The sequence below is a fragment of the Podarcis filfolensis genome (genome assembly GCF_964270895.1).
Source record: "Podarcis filfolensis genome assembly, chromosome: 1".
Taxonomy (NCBI): Eukaryota; Metazoa; Chordata; class Lepidosauria; order Squamata; family Lacertidae; genus Podarcis; species Podarcis filfolensis.
Window position 1 is genome coordinate 52,427,158 of NC_139604.1, and position 21,127 is coordinate 52,448,284.

At 48.6% G+C, this 21,127-nt stretch overlaps 1 protein-coding gene across 6 annotated transcripts in view; it reads left to right on the top strand.

The window, feature by feature from the left end:
• SPEG (striated muscle enriched protein kinase) overlaps nt 1-21,127 on the top strand; it is a 105,199-nt gene that overhangs the window by 75,909 nt on the left and 8,163 nt on the right. For all 6 annotated transcript variants that reach the window (XM_083590767.1, XM_083590766.1, XM_083590771.1 and 3 more), the window contains 19 exons: nt 2-114; nt 739-907; nt 2,424-2,517; nt 3,462-3,662; nt 3,850-3,910; nt 4,321-4,398; nt 6,997-7,169; nt 8,340-8,366; nt 8,721-8,873; nt 10,345-10,387; nt 10,682-10,750; nt 11,137-13,360; nt 14,171-14,326; nt 15,027-15,143; nt 15,693-15,860; nt 16,394-16,516; nt 17,465-17,629; nt 18,166-18,937; nt 20,042-20,281. In XM_083590767.1, coding sequence (XP_083446893.1) covers nt 2-114; nt 739-907; nt 2,424-2,517; nt 3,462-3,662; nt 3,850-3,910; nt 4,321-4,398; nt 6,997-7,169; nt 8,340-8,366; nt 8,721-8,873; nt 10,345-10,387; nt 10,682-10,750; nt 11,137-13,360; nt 14,171-14,326; nt 15,027-15,143; nt 15,693-15,860; nt 16,394-16,516; nt 17,465-17,629; nt 18,166-18,937; nt 20,042-20,281 — 5,146 coding nt within the window. The remainder of the gene's footprint in view (nt 1; nt 115-738; nt 908-2,423; nt 2,518-3,461; nt 3,663-3,849; nt 3,911-4,320; nt 4,399-6,996; nt 7,170-8,339; nt 8,367-8,720; nt 8,874-10,344; nt 10,388-10,681; nt 10,751-11,136; nt 13,361-14,170; nt 14,327-15,026; nt 15,144-15,692; nt 15,861-16,393; nt 16,517-17,464; nt 17,630-18,165; nt 18,938-20,041; nt 20,282-21,127) is intronic.

A 21,127-nucleotide genomic window follows, 5' to 3' on the forward strand; every position in this document is an offset into this window, starting at 1 on the left:
GAGGCACCCCGCTTTGAATCGATCATGGAAGACATTGACGTTGGGGTGGGCGAGACGCCACAGTTTTCTGTGGTGGTGGAGGGCAAACCCCTCCCGGACATCATGTGGTACAAGGTGAGTGTGGGTCTTGGTCTTGGGGAGGCTGCCTGTGACTGAAGGATGTTCCTAAGCTTCAGTCTATGCATCTACTGTGTCCACCCTGTCAGTGGCTCTCAGTTTGGACTTCTAGGGCCCATGATATCTCAGCCATGGCCTTCTCCTCAGCGGAGCAGATTCCCCTCAATCCTAACCAACTCAAGGGCTTCTTGGCCCGACATGAGATAGTCAGGAGTCTCTGAGTGGCTAGGTGCTTGGAAGCAGGGCATGTGCCTTCTGTCCTTTCATCTGAATAACCAAGGCCCAATGGTGTGGAATTAAGGCCTGCCTAATATTCTCTTTCCCTGCATCTTGAGTAGTACAACTAAGTAGAGACACTTGGGTTTGTTCAGAAAGGGAATCAGTTGAGGAAAGGGCCTTGGACAGGGAGTCTCAAAGAGAAGCTTGATCCTCTTACAGTTTCCTGAAGAAAACTGGGCCTGTAGCAGCACAGTAAGAGAAAAACATTAAGGAGATTTCCTCAACCTGTGCTTAGGGATGATGGGAGTTGTAGTCCAGGAACATCTGGAGGGCAACAGGTTGAAATGATTCTGCCTTCCTGATGTTTGCAAGTGGCTTGTCTTGATGAAACATCCCCAATAGGATGAGGTGCTCCTGACGGAAAGCAACCACCTGAGCTTTGTGTACGAGGAGAGCGAATGCTCGCTAGTTGTGCTGAACACCACAGAGCAGGACAGTGGGGTCTACACGTGCATCGCCCGCAACCTGGCTGGAGAAGTGTCTTGCAAGGCCGAGCTAGTCGTCCATGCAGGTACGTAATATCGTGCTAGTCATAAGAGCTGCTGGGCTTTAGTTGGGTGCCAGGACTGCAAAAGCAGTGTTGGCTGTGGGTCTCCTACTGGACCATGGTGGGTGTCAAGGCAAGACTAGAATTGCAACTGGCAATGCTCAAATCTAGAGATGGCATGTGTGCTGCCCAACCCAGCATCTCTGAGGTCAGTTGGTAGAGCTGGAGGCTTTAGTACAACAGGCAGAAGATTCCATTGACTTGACTAGGCAAGGGCAGAAGGCTACGCTCCTCTCATACTGAGAGTGCTCCTGACCAAACCAGAGACTACCTGCCCATCACAAGAGCTATATTGACCATCTCTGCTCTGTTCCAGCCTAAGAACCCTACAAGGAACATTGGTAACTGGTTTATACAATCAAACCAGTTTATAAAATCCAGCACAGTATTGTCTACAGAGTTCTAAGCAGGTGTCTTCCCCTGAGGGAAGATGCCAGGAACTGAACCTTGGACCTTTTGCACGTGGAGCACATACTCTACTGCTGAGCTACAGCGCCCAGTTGGCCACTGTGAGAACAGAGTCCTACCCCAAATGGTCCTTTAGCCTGATCAGGCAGGAGCCTTGTCATGTTCTTACGTTGTCAAATGTGAATTTGGAAACACACCCAGAGAGTGAATGAGGATGCTCATCCCCTCCTCAATGATGTTTAAGCCAGGGATTCACTCATTCAGGTGTGTCTGTGGATTTGAGGTTGAAGATGGGGAATGGCGCACCCATTGCATTAAATAGTGATATTGATTTTTAATTGTATTTGTACTGCTTCTTTTATTTCTCATCTTGTATTGTATTGTATTAAAGTTTGAATTCTATGGAATAACAATATCTAAGAACGACATCATAATTGCTACATGAGGCAGAAAAATTATTAAGTGGTCCAACAAGACCAGGGATCAGCGAAGTTTTTGTGGCTTGGGCCGGTTCACGGTCCTGCAGATGCCGTGATGCGCCGGAGTGCGTGCAAACGCTATTTCCGGCACTCCTTCCGGCACGGAGGAGGCGTGTGCAGCTTCCCATTGGCTGCAGGAGCTTCCTGCAGCCAATGGGAAGCCGGCCAGCATTGTGGAAGGCAGTTCCCACTCTGCTCTCTGCTGGTTTAGCACGGCATACAGGAGCCGACTGAGCAGGCAGCGAGGGTCCATGAGCCAGTTAAATGACCCCCATGGGCTGCTTGTGGCCCATGGGCCTTAGGCTGCCGACCCCTGAACAAGACCCTCTGAAATTTTCAAGTGGTCCATGGGGAAAAGATTTGGGAACCACTAATTTAAACCCAAGTCCATAAAGGAGTCCCTCATAATGGACTTCCTGCTAAAGATTTGCACAACTCTTATTCCTCTCATAATATTGTACCAGTGAGGATGATCAAGCTTCCCAGGTGAATGTCAAAGGGGGGCAGGAAGAGTCATGGTCTTGTGCTGCTTATGCTCCCCCCCCCCAGTACCCCTGATCTATCACTGCTGCTCCCACTGTTGCTCTTTCTAGCTGTGCCAGATGCTGACGCCGCACGGGCAGAAGAAGCCGCACACACAGCTCGTCGCCTGGCTGAATATTACGATGTCCACGAGGAGATTGGCAGGTGAGGGAGTCCTCAGGGAAGATAAGGCAGGTTATACTGGGCCTTCCTCCTGGTGTGAGGTGGCTCAGGCTTGAAGGCTCCTTAAAAAGGAATGGGAAACCTGTGACCATGGAGATGTTGTTGGGCTCCATCAGTCCCAGCCAACATGGTCAGTGATGGAAACTGTAGTCAAACAACGTCTACAGGGCCACAGGTCAGTCACCTTGACATGCAAAGGCACAGATGCACTTCTTGGCCACAGGAGTTTTGTTGGACTTACAAACACAGGTCCACCAATGGGTTGACCAGGTTTGTCTCCCTGGTGTACAGTTTGCTGATCCCTGGGGTTCAGTGCAGTTGTCAGAAGCTCACACAGTAAGGCAGTGGCAGCATCTTGCTGCTTTTTCACCTTTGCTCACATATGGGGATTTCATCTGAATCGATTCTTCTGGGGGGGGGGAGGGGGGCAATTGCCTCTCACTCCCAAGTACGTGGAAGGATGCAGCAGACACCTGCCTGTACTACCACCTTGTCCCTGAACTGTGGCGAAGCCTCCCGGCCTCCAGAACACTCTGCTGGTGATAGTGGCACAGCCTCAACCCTGGAAGTTTGCTCTGGGATTAGATCCTTTCACCGAGGCTTCTCATGTTGCTTTGGTAAAAGCCTGTGCTTTACCAGCATTTAATTGATATATTAATTGGAGGCCTCTCCCTTCAGGTTTAGAACAAGTTTTCTAGAGAGGACTAGAAAACAGCAGGGGCTGGGCCTGTTCTCTCGAGATCACGCTTTGCTTCTCCACCACTCCTCCATCCTCACAGGAGAAGTCACTTTGCCATGCCCTCTGACCTCTTTCCTTGACCAGCTGGGCCAAGGTCAAAACAGGATGACCATAACTCAGCAAAACAAGGGAAAGAGCAGGGAATGGGTCTGGGTGGTGCCTCATGATGACCTGTGCTGTTCCTCAGGGGAGCCTTCTCGTACGTGCGGCGAGTGACCCAGAAGAGTTCCGGTTTGGCCTTTGCTGCCAAGTTCATCCCATGCCGTGCCAAAGCTAAGAAATCAGCACGCCGTGAGCTTGGCATCATAGCTCAGCTGGACCACGAACGCATTGTCTACTTCCATGATGCCTTTGAGAAGAGGAATGCCATCATCATTGTCATGGAGTTGTATCCTCTATTTGGGAGATCTGGTGGTGGTTGGGAGACCCAGTATCCAGGGCAGTAGGCCATTTAAAAAATATATATTTTATTTTTTGGTCATGGTTATGAGGGACTCCTAGGAGGAAACTGCTTTTAAGAAGCTGGCAGGGTGAGGCCTCTACTTACATGACATTTCCCTTGACGGACTATACAGCTGCACAGGAGAAGAACTGCTAGAGCGGATCGCGAGGAAGACCTCTGTGAGCGAATCTGAAGTAAGAGCAGGCTGCTGTCATGGGAACAGGCCCTCAAGGCCATCTTATCTTCATTGTCCTGGAAGGGCTTCATTTCTTAGAAAATGTATTAACACCCCTTTTTCAGCCTGTATGGCTTTTCTATTAGTTTACATGCAATAATAAAAAAACCACAGCAAAAGAAAACAACTGTATAGGCAGTGAAGCAGCAGGTAAAGTAAAATCATAGAGTTTGAAAATGATTGAAAAACAATAGATCTTAAAAATAAAAACCTAGCTAAACAAGTACCAGGGACAAGGATGAGCAAATTTCCATAGCAATGACAAGTTGGTGGTTTGAGCTCCAATCCTTCCTTCTGTGTGTGTCTAATTGGATGTCTCTCTGCTTGACTGTACCTTACTCTGACTGTTGCTGGGCTACTCCCCTGCAGATACGTTGCTACATGCGGCAGGTCCTGGAGGGTGTCAGCTACCTCCACCATCATGGCATCTTGCACCTTGACATTAAGGTGAGTGCTCCCTGGCGTCTCCTGCTGTGGTCAGCCTTGGCCCTCATCTGTATTCCCTGAGCATTTGGCTCAGCCCAGTTGGGATTCAACTCTTTCTTTGTACAGACTGAAATCATGGGACCTGTCATACATTTAAAGTACTACGATACAACTTTAAACAGTCATGGCTTCCTTCCCGCAAAGAATCCTGGGGAATGTAGTTTGCTAAGGCTGCTCCCCTCACAGAACTATGATTCCAAGAGTAGTTTAACAACCAGCCCTTCTTCCCAAGGAAACTAATGTGGTGCACAAAATTATTATTCTTTATTATTCTTTATTAAATTTATATACCACCCTATACCTGCAGGTCTCAGGGGGTTCACAAGATAAAATTACAATATAAAAACACAAAATACATAATCAAAATATCAACAGAAACAGCCGAATAACACACAGCCCAACATATAAAAACAGTTAAAAACAATTTACTTTTTAAAACAAAAATAAAAAAACACAATTAAAAAGCAGTTTAAAAGCAGTTTAAAAGAATGTAAACAGTACTCTCTGTTGGGCAGCAGCAGTTCTTTTTTCGGGCCCCGCCCTAGGCCTGGTGGAGAGGGGCAGGAGCAGGACCCTCAGACTCTCAGCGGGTGTTCCTTCCTTCCTGGGCAGCAGTCCTTTTGTTGTCTGTCAGGCCCTGCCCTGACAGGGAATGGCTAAACTAATATGATCTTTGATGCTGTGGAATTAGACTTTGCTCTAGAAATGTGTTGGTGAGAGCTGTTATCCTGTATTGCAGAAACAATTGGAAGGTTCCAGGCTTGTCTCCCTTGCTTTTCAATTCCCTAACATCCTTGGCTTTCCACCAGATCTCCACTGGGCTAATGAATGGGCTGCAAGGAGGTTCTGGGGAGCTTATGGAGTAAGAACCAGCTTGAGTAGCCAAAGGTGTGTCACTGCCTTGTGAGAACAAAAATTCCAAATAACCTGAGGTTGATGGCAGAACCCCCCTTATAATACATGCTTGTTAAATAGAGAGTGATGTTCTCAAGGTACCTGTAATCTATAGTATGTTGTTGTTGTTTTATACCCTGCCTTTTCCTCTGATGGGACTCAAGGCACCTTACAGATTAAAAATAAAAAACATAGGAAAAAATCATTTAAAAAACAACTAAACATTGATAGATTTTATATATGTGCATAGTTTTAATTCTATTAAAACTACAGTAAGGGTGAGCAGAAGGGGACTGTGATCTACTAGTAGATTTCTGGGTGACTTGATGTAGATTGGCAAGGATTTCCGACTCCCCAATTGTTCAACAATGACAGCAACAAAATTATTATTGTCATCATTGATTTATCAGTTGCCTTCTGAACAGCTGTCTCAAGACGATGTGCACTAAAGATAATTAGAAACAGTTAAAAACACAAAAAAGCAAACACATTTAAAACAAAACTAAAACCGTAAATTGTAGACACTTGTGGTAAAGACCCATTTATCCAGCTGGGAAAGCCTGTCTGAACAAAAATGTCTTCAGTTGTTTCCGGAAAGTGCAGATAATGGGTGCCTGTCGCATCCCTCCCTTAATTATACTGCTGAAATGAAGAAAAAAACATGTTTAGGGTGGGAGGATAACCAGGAGTGGATTTTTGTGTGAAAGGATTGTGAGCTCTGTTTTGTTCTCTTACTCAAAACAAATTATTGGGTCTGGTTCTTTTATTCTGTGAAACACATCTGAGATTTTTCAAGAACCGTACAATAAAACCAAACCAACATGTAAACCAGCACACATAGTACTTAAATGTACAGAATAGTATACAGAGAACAACAAACAAAGGAGAAAAGGAAAGAACGAACCTTTCCATCCCCTGTCCAGAATGGGAATAACACCAGGAAGGTGACACACCTTGTATACAATCACCATTAGGACACATATATCACAAAACAATGAAAGAAAATGGGGGCAGGAGGCATGCACATTCTATGGGAAACGATAAGAAATGATGCTGCCCCACCTATGATATCACACTTCACCAAAAGATTTGATGGCAGAGAGATGGCCTGGGCTCCCCCACCCTGTAATTATTATAAGAGGAAAAAAGGAACCTGCCACTTTTTATTTCACCTCTGGCTGGGTGCATTTTTCAAATAAAGCTTCCTGCCATACCTGGTTGTGCCACCTCTGGAGGGTAGGTTGTGGTTCACTTTTCCGATCTCCATCCATGCATCCTGGAGGAGATGGATCATTAGCATGGCGTTGAAAATTTTAATGTGACATGCTGGTACTGTTCTCTGGATTTGTGCAAATCTAAGGGATCAATAAACACACACGCTCCTTCATTCAGGAGATTGCTGGAAATAGTTACAAGCATTCATGGCATTGAGGAAGTAGTGGACATGAAAAGGGGCTAGACACCTTTCTGAAGACCACAGCATAGCTCACTGGTGTGAATAATGCAATGTTGGCTGTAGGGAATCCCTTGGAGAAGGGAATGATTTCTGTAATCTGTGCCTATTGTGGGTGAGTGTCACATTTCACAGTTGTGAATTATTTTGCTTGCTTAGCAGCTTTTTCTCGGGGCACCTCCTTAATACCTCTCCACTTTCCTTTCCCACAGCCTGAAAACTTGCTGCTGGCTGAACCCGGCAGCGATCAGGTGCGGATCTGTGACTTCGGCAATGCCCAAGAGCTGATTCCTGATGAGCTGCAGTACTGCAAGTATGGCACCCCCGAATTTGTGGGCCCTGAGATTGTCAGCCAGAGTCCAGTCTCCGGTGTCACCGATGTTTGGTAAACAGATGCACCTGCACAATATGATGTATGTCTGTGCACACACATCCCTGAAATGAGCACCAGAAAGGAGAAATTAAAAGCTAAAGGGGAATTCCTGAGCTTGAGTATTGGGCAATTTCAGAGAGGAGGAATTACTGGGATAGGCCCTTGTTTAACCTGCAGTCCAGTCAATTGGACCTGGGCTTGCAGTTGCTGGTTTGCATGGGGCAGAGTCTGCACAAGAGAGGCGTAAGGGTTGCTCCATGTCATGGACTGTGCAGCTTGTTTTGCCTTGACTCTTGCAGATCAGCCCATGCTGTTTTCCCTTAAGGACAGTGCAAAACACTTTTTTGTATAAGTCTTACTTGGGGAGTGTGAGCATGATGCACTGGCTCATTATTGCCCATTCTACTGTAGTGCATTTGTTTCAACCTTAAGTTGGATCCCGACCTCTTGAAGACTGTTACAAATCCAAACACTGCAGACCCTAGAATGGCCTAGTGCTCTGGACTCCCGGATCATGGAGCCATACCATTTGCTAGCCAGGGGCTAATCTAATCTATCTATTGTTACATGCACCCCAAGGCTCCAAGTATGAGCACTCCAGGAGTGTGTCGTAAACTTGATTTCTGAAGGCTTGCTTTTGTTTTGTGACATATGGTTTATTTTCACATGCATACAGTACAAGCTGAACATAGGTGGAGTTTCACAGCATTAAACACACACCAGCAGATACTTCTCCCTCATCAGATTGGGGGGGGGGGCACTAGCAACATAGTATTCTTGCAGAGAGCAAAAACAGAGGCATATGAGTTAGCACATTCCACAGCTGGGAGAGGGAAGGTAAGCCCCCTTCCCGAAAGGCTCTCTTCTGGCAGAGGGGTCTCCAGCCTTTAGCTCCTGTAGGAACAGATCACTTCTACTTGACCATCTATTTTGCAGAACAAAGCTACCACACCTTATCTGACAACTGAAACAGCCCTTCTATTGTCCAGACCCTAACCTTACAATCACAGAATCACTGAGTTGGAAAGAACCTCAACCAGCTCAACCCCGGATACCATCATCCCATTTAATCCATCTATCCTTAAGATCATTAAGTATAGGTACCACCTGGATCATATAACTTAACTCCTCCTAGAGATGTCCTGTCAAAGCACTGAAATTTTGTCTGTTCTTTTTTTACAGGCCAGTGGGAGTAATCACATATCTATGGTAAGCCTCAGGTTGGAGGACTATGCTAGGACTGTTCAGGTTCCTCCCATCTCCCTTGTAGCTCTACCATATTATGGTAAAGAGAAGGCACAATGAGAAATACCAGGGCTCTTCCTTGTCCTGGAAGCAGATAATTCCACCACTATGCTTTGACATAGTGTTCCCATTCAGCTCTCCAGAGAGCCATGCTCTACTGTCTCCAGGGTGTGAATTACGGCTTGGGGAACCTTGAAAAGCTACCCCAGTACATTTCCTCACCCCATCACTACATCCTTGCATGCAAGGGCATGGGAAACCCAGAAAGCTTGCCCCAAGCCTGCCACCCAATGATTTTCTGACTATTCCATCTCTCAGTCTCACAGGGATCTCCCCGTTCGTGGGTGAGAACGATAAGACCACACTCATGAACATCCGCAACTACAACGTGGCTTTTGAAGAGAGTATGTTCACAGGACTGACGAGAGAGGCTAAAGGCTTTGTTATCAAAGTACTGGTTAATGATCGCCTGTAAGTAATGGGGTATATTAAGGGTCTCCCTGAGGATTAGATAGAGGCATTTACCTGTGTGGGATGCAAAGAGGACTCCCCACACACATACTCCCTGCCCCCATGGCAGAGAGAGGGGAAAAACAACTATAATTATTCCTTCTCTGAGAAAGGGAAAGCTATGTGTCCAGAGGCACAGAAAGAAAAGCCACCTTAGAGTTGGGGCCAAAGAGAGTTCCAGGCCTCCCCTACCTGGGTAAGTCACCAGCAGGCTGCCAGGGCTTTGCAGCAAGAAAATATGCTCTAGAGCCCCTCCAGACATCCTTTTTATTGTGTATTGATGATGATTTGTGCTCAGGATGCTCTCAGGGTGGCCACACATGATCCTGTGGCTTCCTGCTGAAATCCTGCGACTTTTTATACCACAAGGATTCTGGTATACTTTTGTTCAGCTTTTGTAGCCGTATAGCCTCTACAGGTGGCAATAATGTGATACCATTGAGGAGGCATTACAGAAGTCAAAGGAAACCAAAATAAATCTCTTTTTTTATAATAAATTTTTATTGATTTTCCAACATATATTAAAACACAATACAACTAACAACTAACAACACATAAACAAACAAACATATACACACGTATAATTTCTTAACCTCTTTTTCTTGAACCTTATTTCAACGACTTCCCCATACCTCCCTTTTCTGCATCCCTGTTTTATAAAGGAAACCAAAATAAATCTCTAACAGACTGTTATTGTACCAAGAACATATTGCAGAACACACACACAATAAAACAACTGCCCAAAGGGGCCAACACGCACTACACCCACTTTAACACACCTTTTGCACTTAGGAAAATTACAGAGAAATGCACTGGAAAGTGTGGGACGAATGAATGGTTAAGGAGATATAAGAACCCCAAACTAGCAAATGAGGATGAACGATCATTGTTGTATAACCTCCCCACAAACAAATCGGAACGAATGCTCAATGAAGACCAGACATGGCATAACCTCTGTCTGTGTAAGCTTTGTTTAAGCAAATCAGGATGACAGCTCAGTAAACAAGTTGTCTGAAGGAGCCCAAAGACACACAATGCTTGGGGACAACTCCCACCCCGCCAAAAAGCAAGAATAGTGTGTTATTTATTTATTTATGTAATGTATTTTAATCCTACCTCTTGGGGGGGAAAGGGTGATTGTGCAAGAGTGATCTCACTCTTTTAAGCTGTGAGGTTTGTTAGCTGTTCTAGAAAGCAAGGAAATGCTCTCACAGTCCTTTGATTCAAGCCTGGGAAGAAGGAGCATTGGAAGGCAAGTAATCAGAGGAAGCCATTCTGTTTTTGGTGGGAGAGAGGAGAGTGATCGGAGGTGGGTTGGAGGAAGCAGAAGGAAAGGAAGAGGACATGCTGAGGAGCAGTGTGTGGTGTGTGGGCTTTAGCTGCAGCTTTCCTCTACACTAGCATATTGACTCATTCTTGTTTTCCTTCCCAGGAGACCCAATGCAGATCAGACCCTGGAACACCCCTGGTTCAAGGTAAGTCCATTTGCTGATGCCTCTTTAGAAAGAGAAGTGGGGCCCATGTTGGGTGGTGGTGCCTTTCTCTAGGCAGGAGAAAATCTTGGTAGCTCAAAGTGGGAGAGGTTCCTTCAAGCAAAGGCTTCTGCCACACATGCAGGGAGCAAAAGCAACTCTTTCCAGCTGCCTGAGCCAGAGGCATCTCTGTGGCCACTGTGGGAAACAGGCTGGACTAGATAGGCCTTTGTTTTGACCCGGCTACAGAGCTCTGCTTGTTCTTCTGACCCTGCCTGCTTCCATCCTTCCTTTCAGACATTAGCCAAGGGCAAGAGCATCAGTACAGATCATCTCAAGCTCTTCATATCTCGCCGGAAATGGCAGGTAAACGTGGTACCTGTCAGCGTGCTGGCAATTTATTGATTGGTTGATTTGCGGTTGTGAATTCCCTCGAGCAGCAAAATTAAGGAGGGGGTGGATGGTAAGGTGGACACCATTGTGCAGAAAATGCTGCCGTGGAGCACAAGTGTGTGTGTAATTGTGAGTGTCTGTGTGTGCATATGACCCTGACAGTTTTCCATGGTGCTCTTCAGATGTTGTTGGTCAGCCAACGTGTCCAATGGTCAGGGATGTTGGGAGCTACAGTCTGGCTTCATCAGGAGGGTGGGCAGCCAAGCCTGTGAAATGAGGTGTGGGTGGAACAGAGGCTGTCTGGGTCGTTGCTTGAGCTCCATCCCATTCTCCCCTCAGTGTGTGCTTTCTTTCCCCAGCGCTCCCAGATCAGCTACAAGTGCAACATGGTGCCACGGCCGATTCCTGAGCTCCTAGAGGACACATCCAGCCACTTGTCTATTGCTGTGCCTCGCCTCCTCAAGGAGACCTCGGTGTTGTCCTCCTCTTCGGATTCTGATGACCCAGAGGAGTTGCCCTACATTCCCATGCCCCATCAGCCCGAATTTTCCGGCTCCCGCATGTCCCTAACTGAGATCCCAACAGATGATGAGCCTCCCGGCCCTGAGGGGGCTCCAGCAGATGAAGAAGGCACATTGATGGAGTGGCAGGATGATGAGGGGCAGGGAGCTGTGGTGGATCCCAAGAGAAAGGAAGAAGCGGAGCTCTCTTTCAGGAGGCAGAAGGGCACGTTGCCACGGAAGCGCTCCACAGAGGCTGAGGAGCCTGGCTCTTCCGACGAGGAGGCTCGCGAGGCCCAGAAAAGGCCAGAGTACCCCAGGAAGGCCCTGAAGAAAGGCTCCAGCCTGGATTCCCCAGAAGCATCTGACAAAGCCTCGCGTAAGGGGGAGCTGCGCCGCGGCAGCTCTGCCGACAGCGCCCTGTTGCTTAGTCTCCCCTCGGATGAAGCGGAGCCCCACTCCCGCAAACGCCTGACCAAAGCAGCCTCCATGGAGCTGCCCCGTCGGAGCCCCAGCCCCGGCACATTGTACCGCAGGAAGGGCGGGCTGCCAGAGGAAGAATACACCCAGCGCCTGGAGGTCATGCGGCAGCGCCTGCTGCACGGCAGCCCCGTGGACGGTAAGCTGAGCGGCTTGCGGGGGCCGCTGCTGGAGACCCTCGGCCTTGAGAAAAAGGGCTTGAGGCCTCCCAGGCTGGAGAAGCAGCTGTCCCCTGGGCACAAGATGGTGCGCGCAGCCTCCATCGAGACGGCTCCGCAGCACATGCCCCCTGAGGGGCGCCTCCTCCAAAAGAGCAGCTCCTTCAGCCAAGGCGACGGGGAGCCTGTCACCCTGCACCGCCGCTCTGGAGCACCGCTGGAAATCCCCTTAGCCCAGGCCGAAGTCCAGAGGCTGAAAGAGACACCGTCCCTCTCCGCTCTGAATGAATCCAGGCCCCACACGCCACACGAGGTTCCCTCCAAGCCACCTACCCCTGAGGCGGAGGCGGGAACAAAGCCCATCAGCAGGGCTAGCTTGAGGAGACCAACCGCCAGGGGACCTGAGGAAAAGGCGTTGGTGAGATTGTCCAAACCTGATGCTCCAGAAGCTGTGAAAGCCATAGGCTCTCCAAGGAAGCCAACAACTCGCACACCCATCTCACCCACCCCAGGCAGCTCGGCCCCCAAGCGTTCGGCCTACGCTGATGTCATGCAGAGCCTGGCTGGCGAGTCATCCCAGGTCCCTCACAGGGAGGCTGCAGAACCTTCTGCGGCTGCCTCAGAAGGTATACCTCAAACCTCTCCAGCTACAACACAGTCCCACCCCACTGCTGCCTTTGCCAAGAAGGCTGCTCAGACCCCCAGCAAGGAACTCTCCCCCCAAGTTCGCTCCTCCAGTGCTGAGCACATTCTGGACATTGACTCCGAAGAGGTCTTTGAAGCCAAATTCAAGAGAGGCAGGGAAGGCTCCCTCAGCAGGGGCCGCAAGCTGCTCTCCAGGTCTGAGGAGCGGCAGCTGGCCGGGCCGCGGGAAGAGGGCATCTACCGGCCAGGCCCTGTGGGTGCCCCACTGGAGCTGTCCAAGTCTGGGGTCTCTCGACACCTGGGCGAGCGCTCTCGTTCTGTGCAGGACCTGCATGAAGTGGAGAAGGAGGGCGGCTTCATCCGCAGGATGTCGATGCGACTCCGACGCACGCCTCCCGTCGAGAGGAGGAAGGCCAAGGAGGAGGAAGGAGGGGGAGCGAGGCTGTCTGGGGGCCTGGCTTCCAAGGACAAAAAGGACTCGGACAGCCAGCTGTCGGAGCCTGGCTCCAGTGAGTCGCCCGTCATGGCTGTGCGCAGGAAGATCGGGACCACCATGGGGCGCCTCTCCACGCATCTGCGCAGCCACTCGCAACGTGGCGAGGAAGACCAGGCAGCTGCTGCGGGTGGCGACCGTATCAGGCAGCCTGAGAAGAAAGCTCCTTTCCTCTCTCACCTGCGCCGTGCAACTTCTGAGGGGGAAAACCTGCGTCAAGTGGGTATCCCGCAGAACCAGCTGGCAGCCCAGTCTGCAAGTGTCCCTTCCACAGAATCCTTCCAGTCTGACACATCCACAGGCAGCGGTGAGCAATGGTCTACAACCATTTCCGACCTGGGAAAGCGGGTGTGTGTGTTATGGTTGATGTTTCTCCATTGAGGGATCATGGCTCCTCTGGGCATGTTTAAAGGCATCCTTTATAAGTGCTGTATGACTTTTAATGTGGGGAAGGGAGTGAGGCTTACAAACTGTAGTTCCACCAACTTGTTGGCCACTTTTTTGGTTGTGGTACAAGTTCCAGGAAAATGCTGGAGGAACTAGGGATCAAGGAAGAGAGAGAAAAGAGAGAATAATAAGTTGGATATTTTAGAGCATGCTAACACGGCTGAGGTGGAGGAGTATGTGTGATCTGAGAGTGACTAATCCTGCTCTGAGCACACCACACATCCAGTAGAAGCTTCTTCTTCTTTGGCGATCACTCATAGCCGAGTAAGATTGTCTTCCATAAACACGGTTTTAACAATGAGTCTGTAAGTGACTGTGGAGGCCAATTCTGGACCCACACATCCTTCCACAGTGAGGACATTGGTTTCCGGGTGGGAGTTGATCACGGTGTGGATTTGCCAAGCGTGCCTTCCTCCTAGCACGTTTCTCCCTTGCGTGCTGAGTTCGAGTGTCTACAAAGCCCATGACACCTTTGGTAAAGGCTGTTCTCCAACTGGAGCGCTCGCAAGCCAGTGTTTCCCAGTTGTCATTGTTTATACTACATTTTTTTTAGATTTGCCTTGAGACAGTCTTTAAAGCAAGCACTGCGTCAATCAGGGCCCCCAAACATTTCCCAAGATTCTCTTGGCTTGTGCAAGAAAGAGCCCACCCATATCTGTCATTTTCACAGGTCCTGGTGAAAGCCAGCGGCGCGGTTCTCGCTGGGAACGCTGGAGCTTGTCCAGATCCAAGAAAGACAAGGTTGCTTCACAGCCCAACATTCCTGCCAGCCTGAGAGGGGACGGTGTTGTCATTATGAGTCAACCCTATGTGCTCAGCGAGTCAGGTATGCCCATGAAGGAGGGTGGGGCCAGTGCTGCCGTTGAGATAAATTCAGCCTGGTGTGGCTGGCCAATGGAAGCCTGAGTTGCTCTCACCTGTTCAGCTGTGCTAGAAAGTTCCAGCCGCCGGGGCAATTAGAGTGGGCCATTCTAGGGAAACATGGTGGTGAAGGGCTGAACTTGTGTCTTATCCACTCCACTCTATAGGGCAGGGGTGGGAAACCTTTTTCAGTCGGAGGGCCACATTCCCGCGTGGGCTGCTTGTCAGTGGTGGGCGCAGCCAGGGGCAAAACTGAGTGGCAGAGGTGGGACTCCTTAGAGCAGGCCAAATTCCAGTCATGCAAAAGTCAGAGGTTACTCCTCACATCTCTAATGACCAGGCAAGCAAGAGGCATTATTACCATTCAGGGACACATTCCAGCTAGGCAAAAATGCTCAAGGAAACCATGGAGCAGGACCAGTGAGGGGTGGAGCGTGGGAAAAAGGGGTGGAGCCTGTGGAGAGAGGCATTGTGTAGAATTCTGAGGGCCAGGCAGATAGTCCTGTGGAGCTGCAATTGGCCCCCAGACCTGGGGTTTCCCCAACCCTGTTACAGGGGATCATTTCTATGCTGGGGATGGAATTCCTGCTAAACCTTTTAGCACCATCTGTGTGGTACTTGGAAGCAGCCTCGGATTTACCCCTTTTATTCCTTGTCCAACGCAGACTTCCCTCCAGTTTTCCACATAAAATTGAAGGACCAGGTACTGCTGGAGGGAGAGGCAGTGCAACTCTGCTGCCTTCCTGCAGCCAGCCCTGCCCCTCGCATACTGTGGATGAAAGGTAATTGTGTCACAAGGAGCATGTGTGTCTGCATGTTGGGGCTGGAAGAAGCAATATAGTTCCTTGACTCTCAAGATCAGAAAGGTGGAGCCTGATACCTGCTGAGTTGTTTCCAGTGTGTGATTCCTAACAGGTATCCTATCAGACAGCCATGATGCAATGTCACCCAAGGGAGGTTCAGCCACAGAGCTTAGGAGAGGTCAAGCCCAGAACTGAGCTGCCATTTGGGCGTCCATGCAGACAGACCTAGCTGCATACCCCTGCATCGCCATGGTGCAAATTGTGTATCCTTGCACTGGTTGCCATCCAAATGGTTACATCCTCTTGGAACTCAGAAGTGCCGAACTCTGTTGGGATAGGGACCCCTTGGGTTCAGCCAGGAAAAGAGGTGCTCCGACTTCTGATGAAGCTCACATGTTTGAGTAACTGAGTATGAACTCTGTGGCAAAGATGCATTAGAGCACAAGCTACAGGAGGAGGATGTAAGGCAGTGTGCAATATTGATATACCTAGAGTGGTTGTACGGATCAGTTTTCTTGTCCTCTGCAGATAAGAACACCCTGGTATCAGAGGGTGTTCTCAACATTGTGGCATGTAAAGATGGCCGCCAGCTGCTCACCATCTCCAAAGTCTCCAAGAAGGATGCAGGCTTGTATGAATGCAACGCTACCAATGTGCTGGGCACTGCCACCAGTTCCTGCACCCTGGCTGTAGCAAGTAAGGATAGAAGAAGAGTGTCCTGAGGTTCCCCAACACCCCAACCAAACATCTATGAGCCTGTTGTGGCAATATATCTCATGTAGCAATGGAAGAGAAATATGATTCAGTGTGCATTGACAACCAAATCTATCAAATTCACCTATTCTGAAACAGCTCTCCCTTTACATTCACACTCATCTGAATTCTGAAATGCAGTTCTCCAACCAAATAATGTTTACAAAAATGCATGTATTATAGGAATATATGCATAAAAATGAAGATATTTGTGTAAATACGTGTACATTAGTTTTTTAAAAAATGCATGCAGAAATTTATCAGGAGAAATTTGTACTAAAATGATGGTACATGAGGTGTATATATTTTTTTAAAAATCCACAAATTCCTGCAAAATTTGGGGAATTGAATTTAAAACTGGGGGGAAAAATAAAAACTGAGAAACGAAATTGACAGATCCTTCCATCCCATATCTCATAGGTTACTATCTCAGGCTCTTCCATTCATTTCTCTTTTCTCAAACCTGTTCCTAACAGAGATTCCTGGGAGACCAGGCACCCCAGAAATCCCCCAGAAGTACAGGAACACAGTCCTGGTGCTATGGAGGCCAGCAGATACTCAGGCACCCTGCACGTACACGCTGGAACGGAAGATGGATGGTATGAACTGGTGGGATGTGGAAAATATTGCCAGCTGCTTCCTGCCCTTTCCTTTGCAGAGGCTCTAGTCGTCACATGCATTCCCCTGGTTCTTTGTGGACCTTCTGGGGCTCCATATCCACCACCTCCATGTTCGCATGTGCAGAATTTTTTATTCTTCTAATAAGGCTACAGTGCAACTGCAGTCATCTTCTCATTCCTACTCCTTTAGTTGCCTGCCCATTCCCAAACAGCTGGTGGTACAAGACTGAAAAGTATTGCTTCCTAGTAGTCTCCCTTCCCCATCCTCTTGCATTATATGCAGTTCAGTTACAGATTCAGCCCAAATCTGAGGACAAGATGTGGAGTTCATCACGTTTCTGTAGAGATGGGTGTTTTAAAGACTAGATTCAATCTTCATGCAAGGCACAACCTCTTCCAGTGAGCCCCTCGGAGGCAAAATCCAGCCACTGTCACACATGTTTTGGTAACATGATCCAGATTAGCAGATAGGGTGCACGCCCTATGTGGAGTTGAAACGCCCTATGTGGAGTTGAAAAGGTTCAGAAACTTCAGCTGGTGCAGAATTTAGTAGCTAGGATGGTGCTTATAAAAGCATATGACTCCAATATTGTTCATTGGCTAACTGTTCCCAATTCAAAATCCTGGTTATGACTACAAAGCCCCAAAACAGTTTGGGACCAAGCTATTTACAGTCCTGTCTCATTTGCATTCTTCCCCATGCTTTGTGGAGCTCCCTGCCCTGCCCTAATCAACCCTCTCTTTACCTGCGTTTCAGTCTGATGCCAAATCTTTTTTTCTTGTACTGCGTTTTCATTTTGATTTTTTCCCCGCATTCTGTGGTTTTATTTTTTTGTTTCTGGTTTTCAGCATTGGTTTTGTTTGGTCTTTAATGTGTTATATTTACTGCATATAGCTTTAATTCATTTATTTCTTCCCCTGCCCCAGGAGAGCATGAGTGGAAGTTGGTCAGCTCAGGCATCGCTGACTGCTACTTCAATGTGACAGATCTCCCCGTTGCGAGCATGGTCAAGTTTCGTGTTGCCTGTGCCAACAAGGCCGGACAAGGCCCCTACAGCAACCCCTCAGGGAAGGTCTTCATTGAGGGTGCAGGTGAGGACGAGGGAGGTGCTCTTAGTCCTGACAGTCTGAACCAACCAATAGGTTGCCGTGGCTGTGTACACACCATACATTGAAAATACATTCCCACCACTACCAGGAATCCTAAGAGCTGTTGTTTACCCCTCCAGGACCTTTAACAAATTACAGTTCCCAGGATTCTTGAGGGAGAATTTGCTTCAGATATATGGTATGCTTCAAAAACTGAATGGTGCGTATGCAGCCATTGTGCTTGCAAGTACTCCACAAGCCATGTCCTAAATTCTGGCTGCAAGCCCACCTCATGGTATCAAGGTGCAGCTGCCCTCAGTAGGGAGGATATTTCTTTTATTGAGCTGGCTCTGCCATAGTTGGGATTCCCACTGTTTGGTAGGTGAGAGGGGTTCCCTCTATAGATTTGGTAGCTGAGAGGGGTTCCCTCTATAGATTTGGTAGCTGAGAGGGGTTCCCTCTATAGATTTTCCCTTGCCTTCTGGAAAAAGGCAGGCCCTCCTCTTTTGAGCCTAAATCAGCCTCTTCTCCTCTCCCAGAACCCAAGACTGCCTTCTCAGCTCTCACTGCCAAAAAGAGTACAACTGCCCTGGAGAAAGCCGCTTTCACCAGATCCACCCAGACCCTCACTGACCAGTCTCCCCAACCCGTGCGCAGAAATACAGATCCCCTGCCATCCTCCCCTCCCAGGAAGCACAAGGGGGCAGTGCCGGCACAAGGGGGGAAGGCTCCTGCTGCCCCCAAAGTGACTCAACCTGAGGAAAAGCCTCTGGCCACGGTGAAGGCCAAGCTCCCGATTGCGGCCCTGGTTCCATCCTCCAAGGAGGCCTCGTCTTCCGAACCTCCAGCTGTTGTGCCATCCACCTCTCCAGAGCCAGACTCGAAGCCTTCCAGAACAGCATCTTCTCTCAGCACCCACAGTGCCTCAGTGCCCACCAGGGTCTCGCCTGCTGCGGCATCCTCCCCTGGCTCTTCCATCTCCAAGTTTTCGCCCATCTCTCCTGCCTTACCAACCCCCGCGGCAGACTCGCCAGTGACCGTCTCCCCGAAAGCTGTTCCCTACATGGCCACCTCTTTCATCTCCATCCCACCAAGGGAGCCCAGCACAGCGGAAGGTGCACGCAGCCAGCCAGTTACCCCCAGCCCAGAAGAGGGGCCTTCTCACACTCGCTTTCTGAGCCGCAGCACTACCCCTGGCCGGGACGCTGGGAGTGGGGCTCAGGGCAGGCTCACTTCAACTTCCAAGGACGAGTCGTCGTTGCGCCAAGGGGTCCCTCAAAAACCCTACACCTTCTTGGATGAGAAAGCAAGGTAAGAGATCTTTAATAGGGACATAGGAAGCTGACAGCCCGGTGCAGGAAGTGGTCATTCTGGTCCACTATTTTCTAGCTGTTGGTGCTCCAGGTTCAAAGGAGAAAACCTTGTTCCCTGCCCTGCACCTGGATATGTCAGGGTCTGAACCTGAGACCTTCTCCTAGATAGCGTGCAAAGCAGCACAGAATGATGCCTCCCTCTAGTCCATTTCTGGACCAGGAATTTCTCAGCATTGGGTGCAGCAACCGACCTTCTCTGATCCTGGATGTAACCAAGGCCTCTCATGTTGTGGCCATAGCATTAGCAGCCTCCCTTGCCCCCATCCACTGCCTCCAGTGTATCTTCAGAGATTTATACCCCACACCAGAAGCCCTCCTTCTCCTCTGTGCCCAAGCGATGCTAAACCCCCTTCCATTCCCTTGTGGTACATTTCAGTCATGCACTTGACTCTCCAACTCTCATCTCCACAGGCCCAATCACACAACCATGTTTATTGCATGAAAGTGGCAAGAATCATATGGCAGCGGTTTCATTTCAACTAAGCTGACGGAGATTAAACCTGTCACACAAATTCAAGAGCTCTTTCTACGCATTATGCAGTTTAAAGTAGTAGACCAAAGTGGTGGAATTCTGGATTGCACTACTTCATACTGCTGTGCCTGGGAAACACATATCTTTGAATGTTCCCTCCAGTGCTTTTAAAAAACCTTGTATGTACTAAACTATCTTATCAGAAACATTTAGTTATAAACTCTCTTCTTAATGTTCTTGCTTACTACATGGAGCATTCAAAAACGTGACCCCCTTCGCAGCTGTGATCTGGAGTGGTACTGTCCAAAACTGTACTATCACAGTCTTATAGTCTCACTCTGTAAAGCAGATGGGGAACCTCCAGCCCACAGGCCAATCTTGGCCCACTCTGTCTCAGCCAATCCGGGGTGATTTAACTATATGAAAACTGTTGTCATATCCATTGAACTCTGTGGTTACATGTGCAGTGCTGTGTAACAGAAGCTATGTACACTGTGCCTTAGCTTTTGTTAGGCAGGTCTAGCAAGCGTCCAGACATGCACTTAGCATGCTACATGTATATATGTGCAGGGGCCGGTTTGGAGTGATTCGGGAATGTAAGGAGAATGCCACGGGCAAGCGATTCATGGCCAAGATTGTGCCCTATGAAACGGAAGGCAAGCAGAGCGTCCTGCAGGAATACGAGATCCTAAAGGGCCTACACCACGATCGCATCATGACTCTGCACGAGGCCTACATCACCCCCCGCTATCTGGTGCTGATAGCTGAACACTGCCCTGGGAAGGAGATCCTCTACCACTTTGTTGACAGGTTTGTTGGGGGATAGGTTGGGAGGCAGGAGGGGGTTAGGGGTGGGACTCCAGGATGTTAAGAGGAGAAGCTCTGTGTCTGAGAGGGCCAAGCATGGGGCCACAGAGGGGTGTGGCTAACTAGCAAGTAACAGAGAGTTGCAAACATAAAAACCAGGACAAGACAGAAGTGTTGGTCTAGTCACACGCAGTGGGGGCATGAATCAGTTTGTGGGCCTGAATCAGTTTTAGTTGACCAGAAAATCCATGGCAGAGGGATAACTGGACCTATTCACAACAGGGCAATTGAAGAGGGCAAACTGTGCCACTGAGTCAGAATAGTAGAGCTGAAGGGAAATAAAAGTAACACAGTCCAGATACCTCCACTCGACCCAAACATTTGAACCTATTCCTTGTCATCTTCTGCTTTATAATCTGGAACAGCAAGAGGCAAGTAAATATGCTATGCTTTAAGACACTGCAGGACACCTTTAGTAAAATACATCTAGATGGTTCAAGGAAGGGCCTGGCTTGAATGAAGAGTACTTAGTGACTGAGGACCATCTTATACACATTATAGTTAGTGACTGAGGACCACAAAATACAGAGGAATTTTTTTCTGCAATCTTACTTCTGTGAATATGTAAAAGATAAATGGATATAAACCTTTCCTGCGCTTTGATGTTCATGAGATTGACATGAGCGGATTCCTGTGAATGTGCAACTTGATGGGCTTACAGTCATTAGTTATTAACCCTTGCCTCTCCTATTCCTCTTGTGGCTGAAATGCATAGTATATGTTCCTTGAGGCAAAGACCTTTTTTGTTGTTGCTTTGCATAAGAAAAGGGGTGAGGGATTCATGGTCCT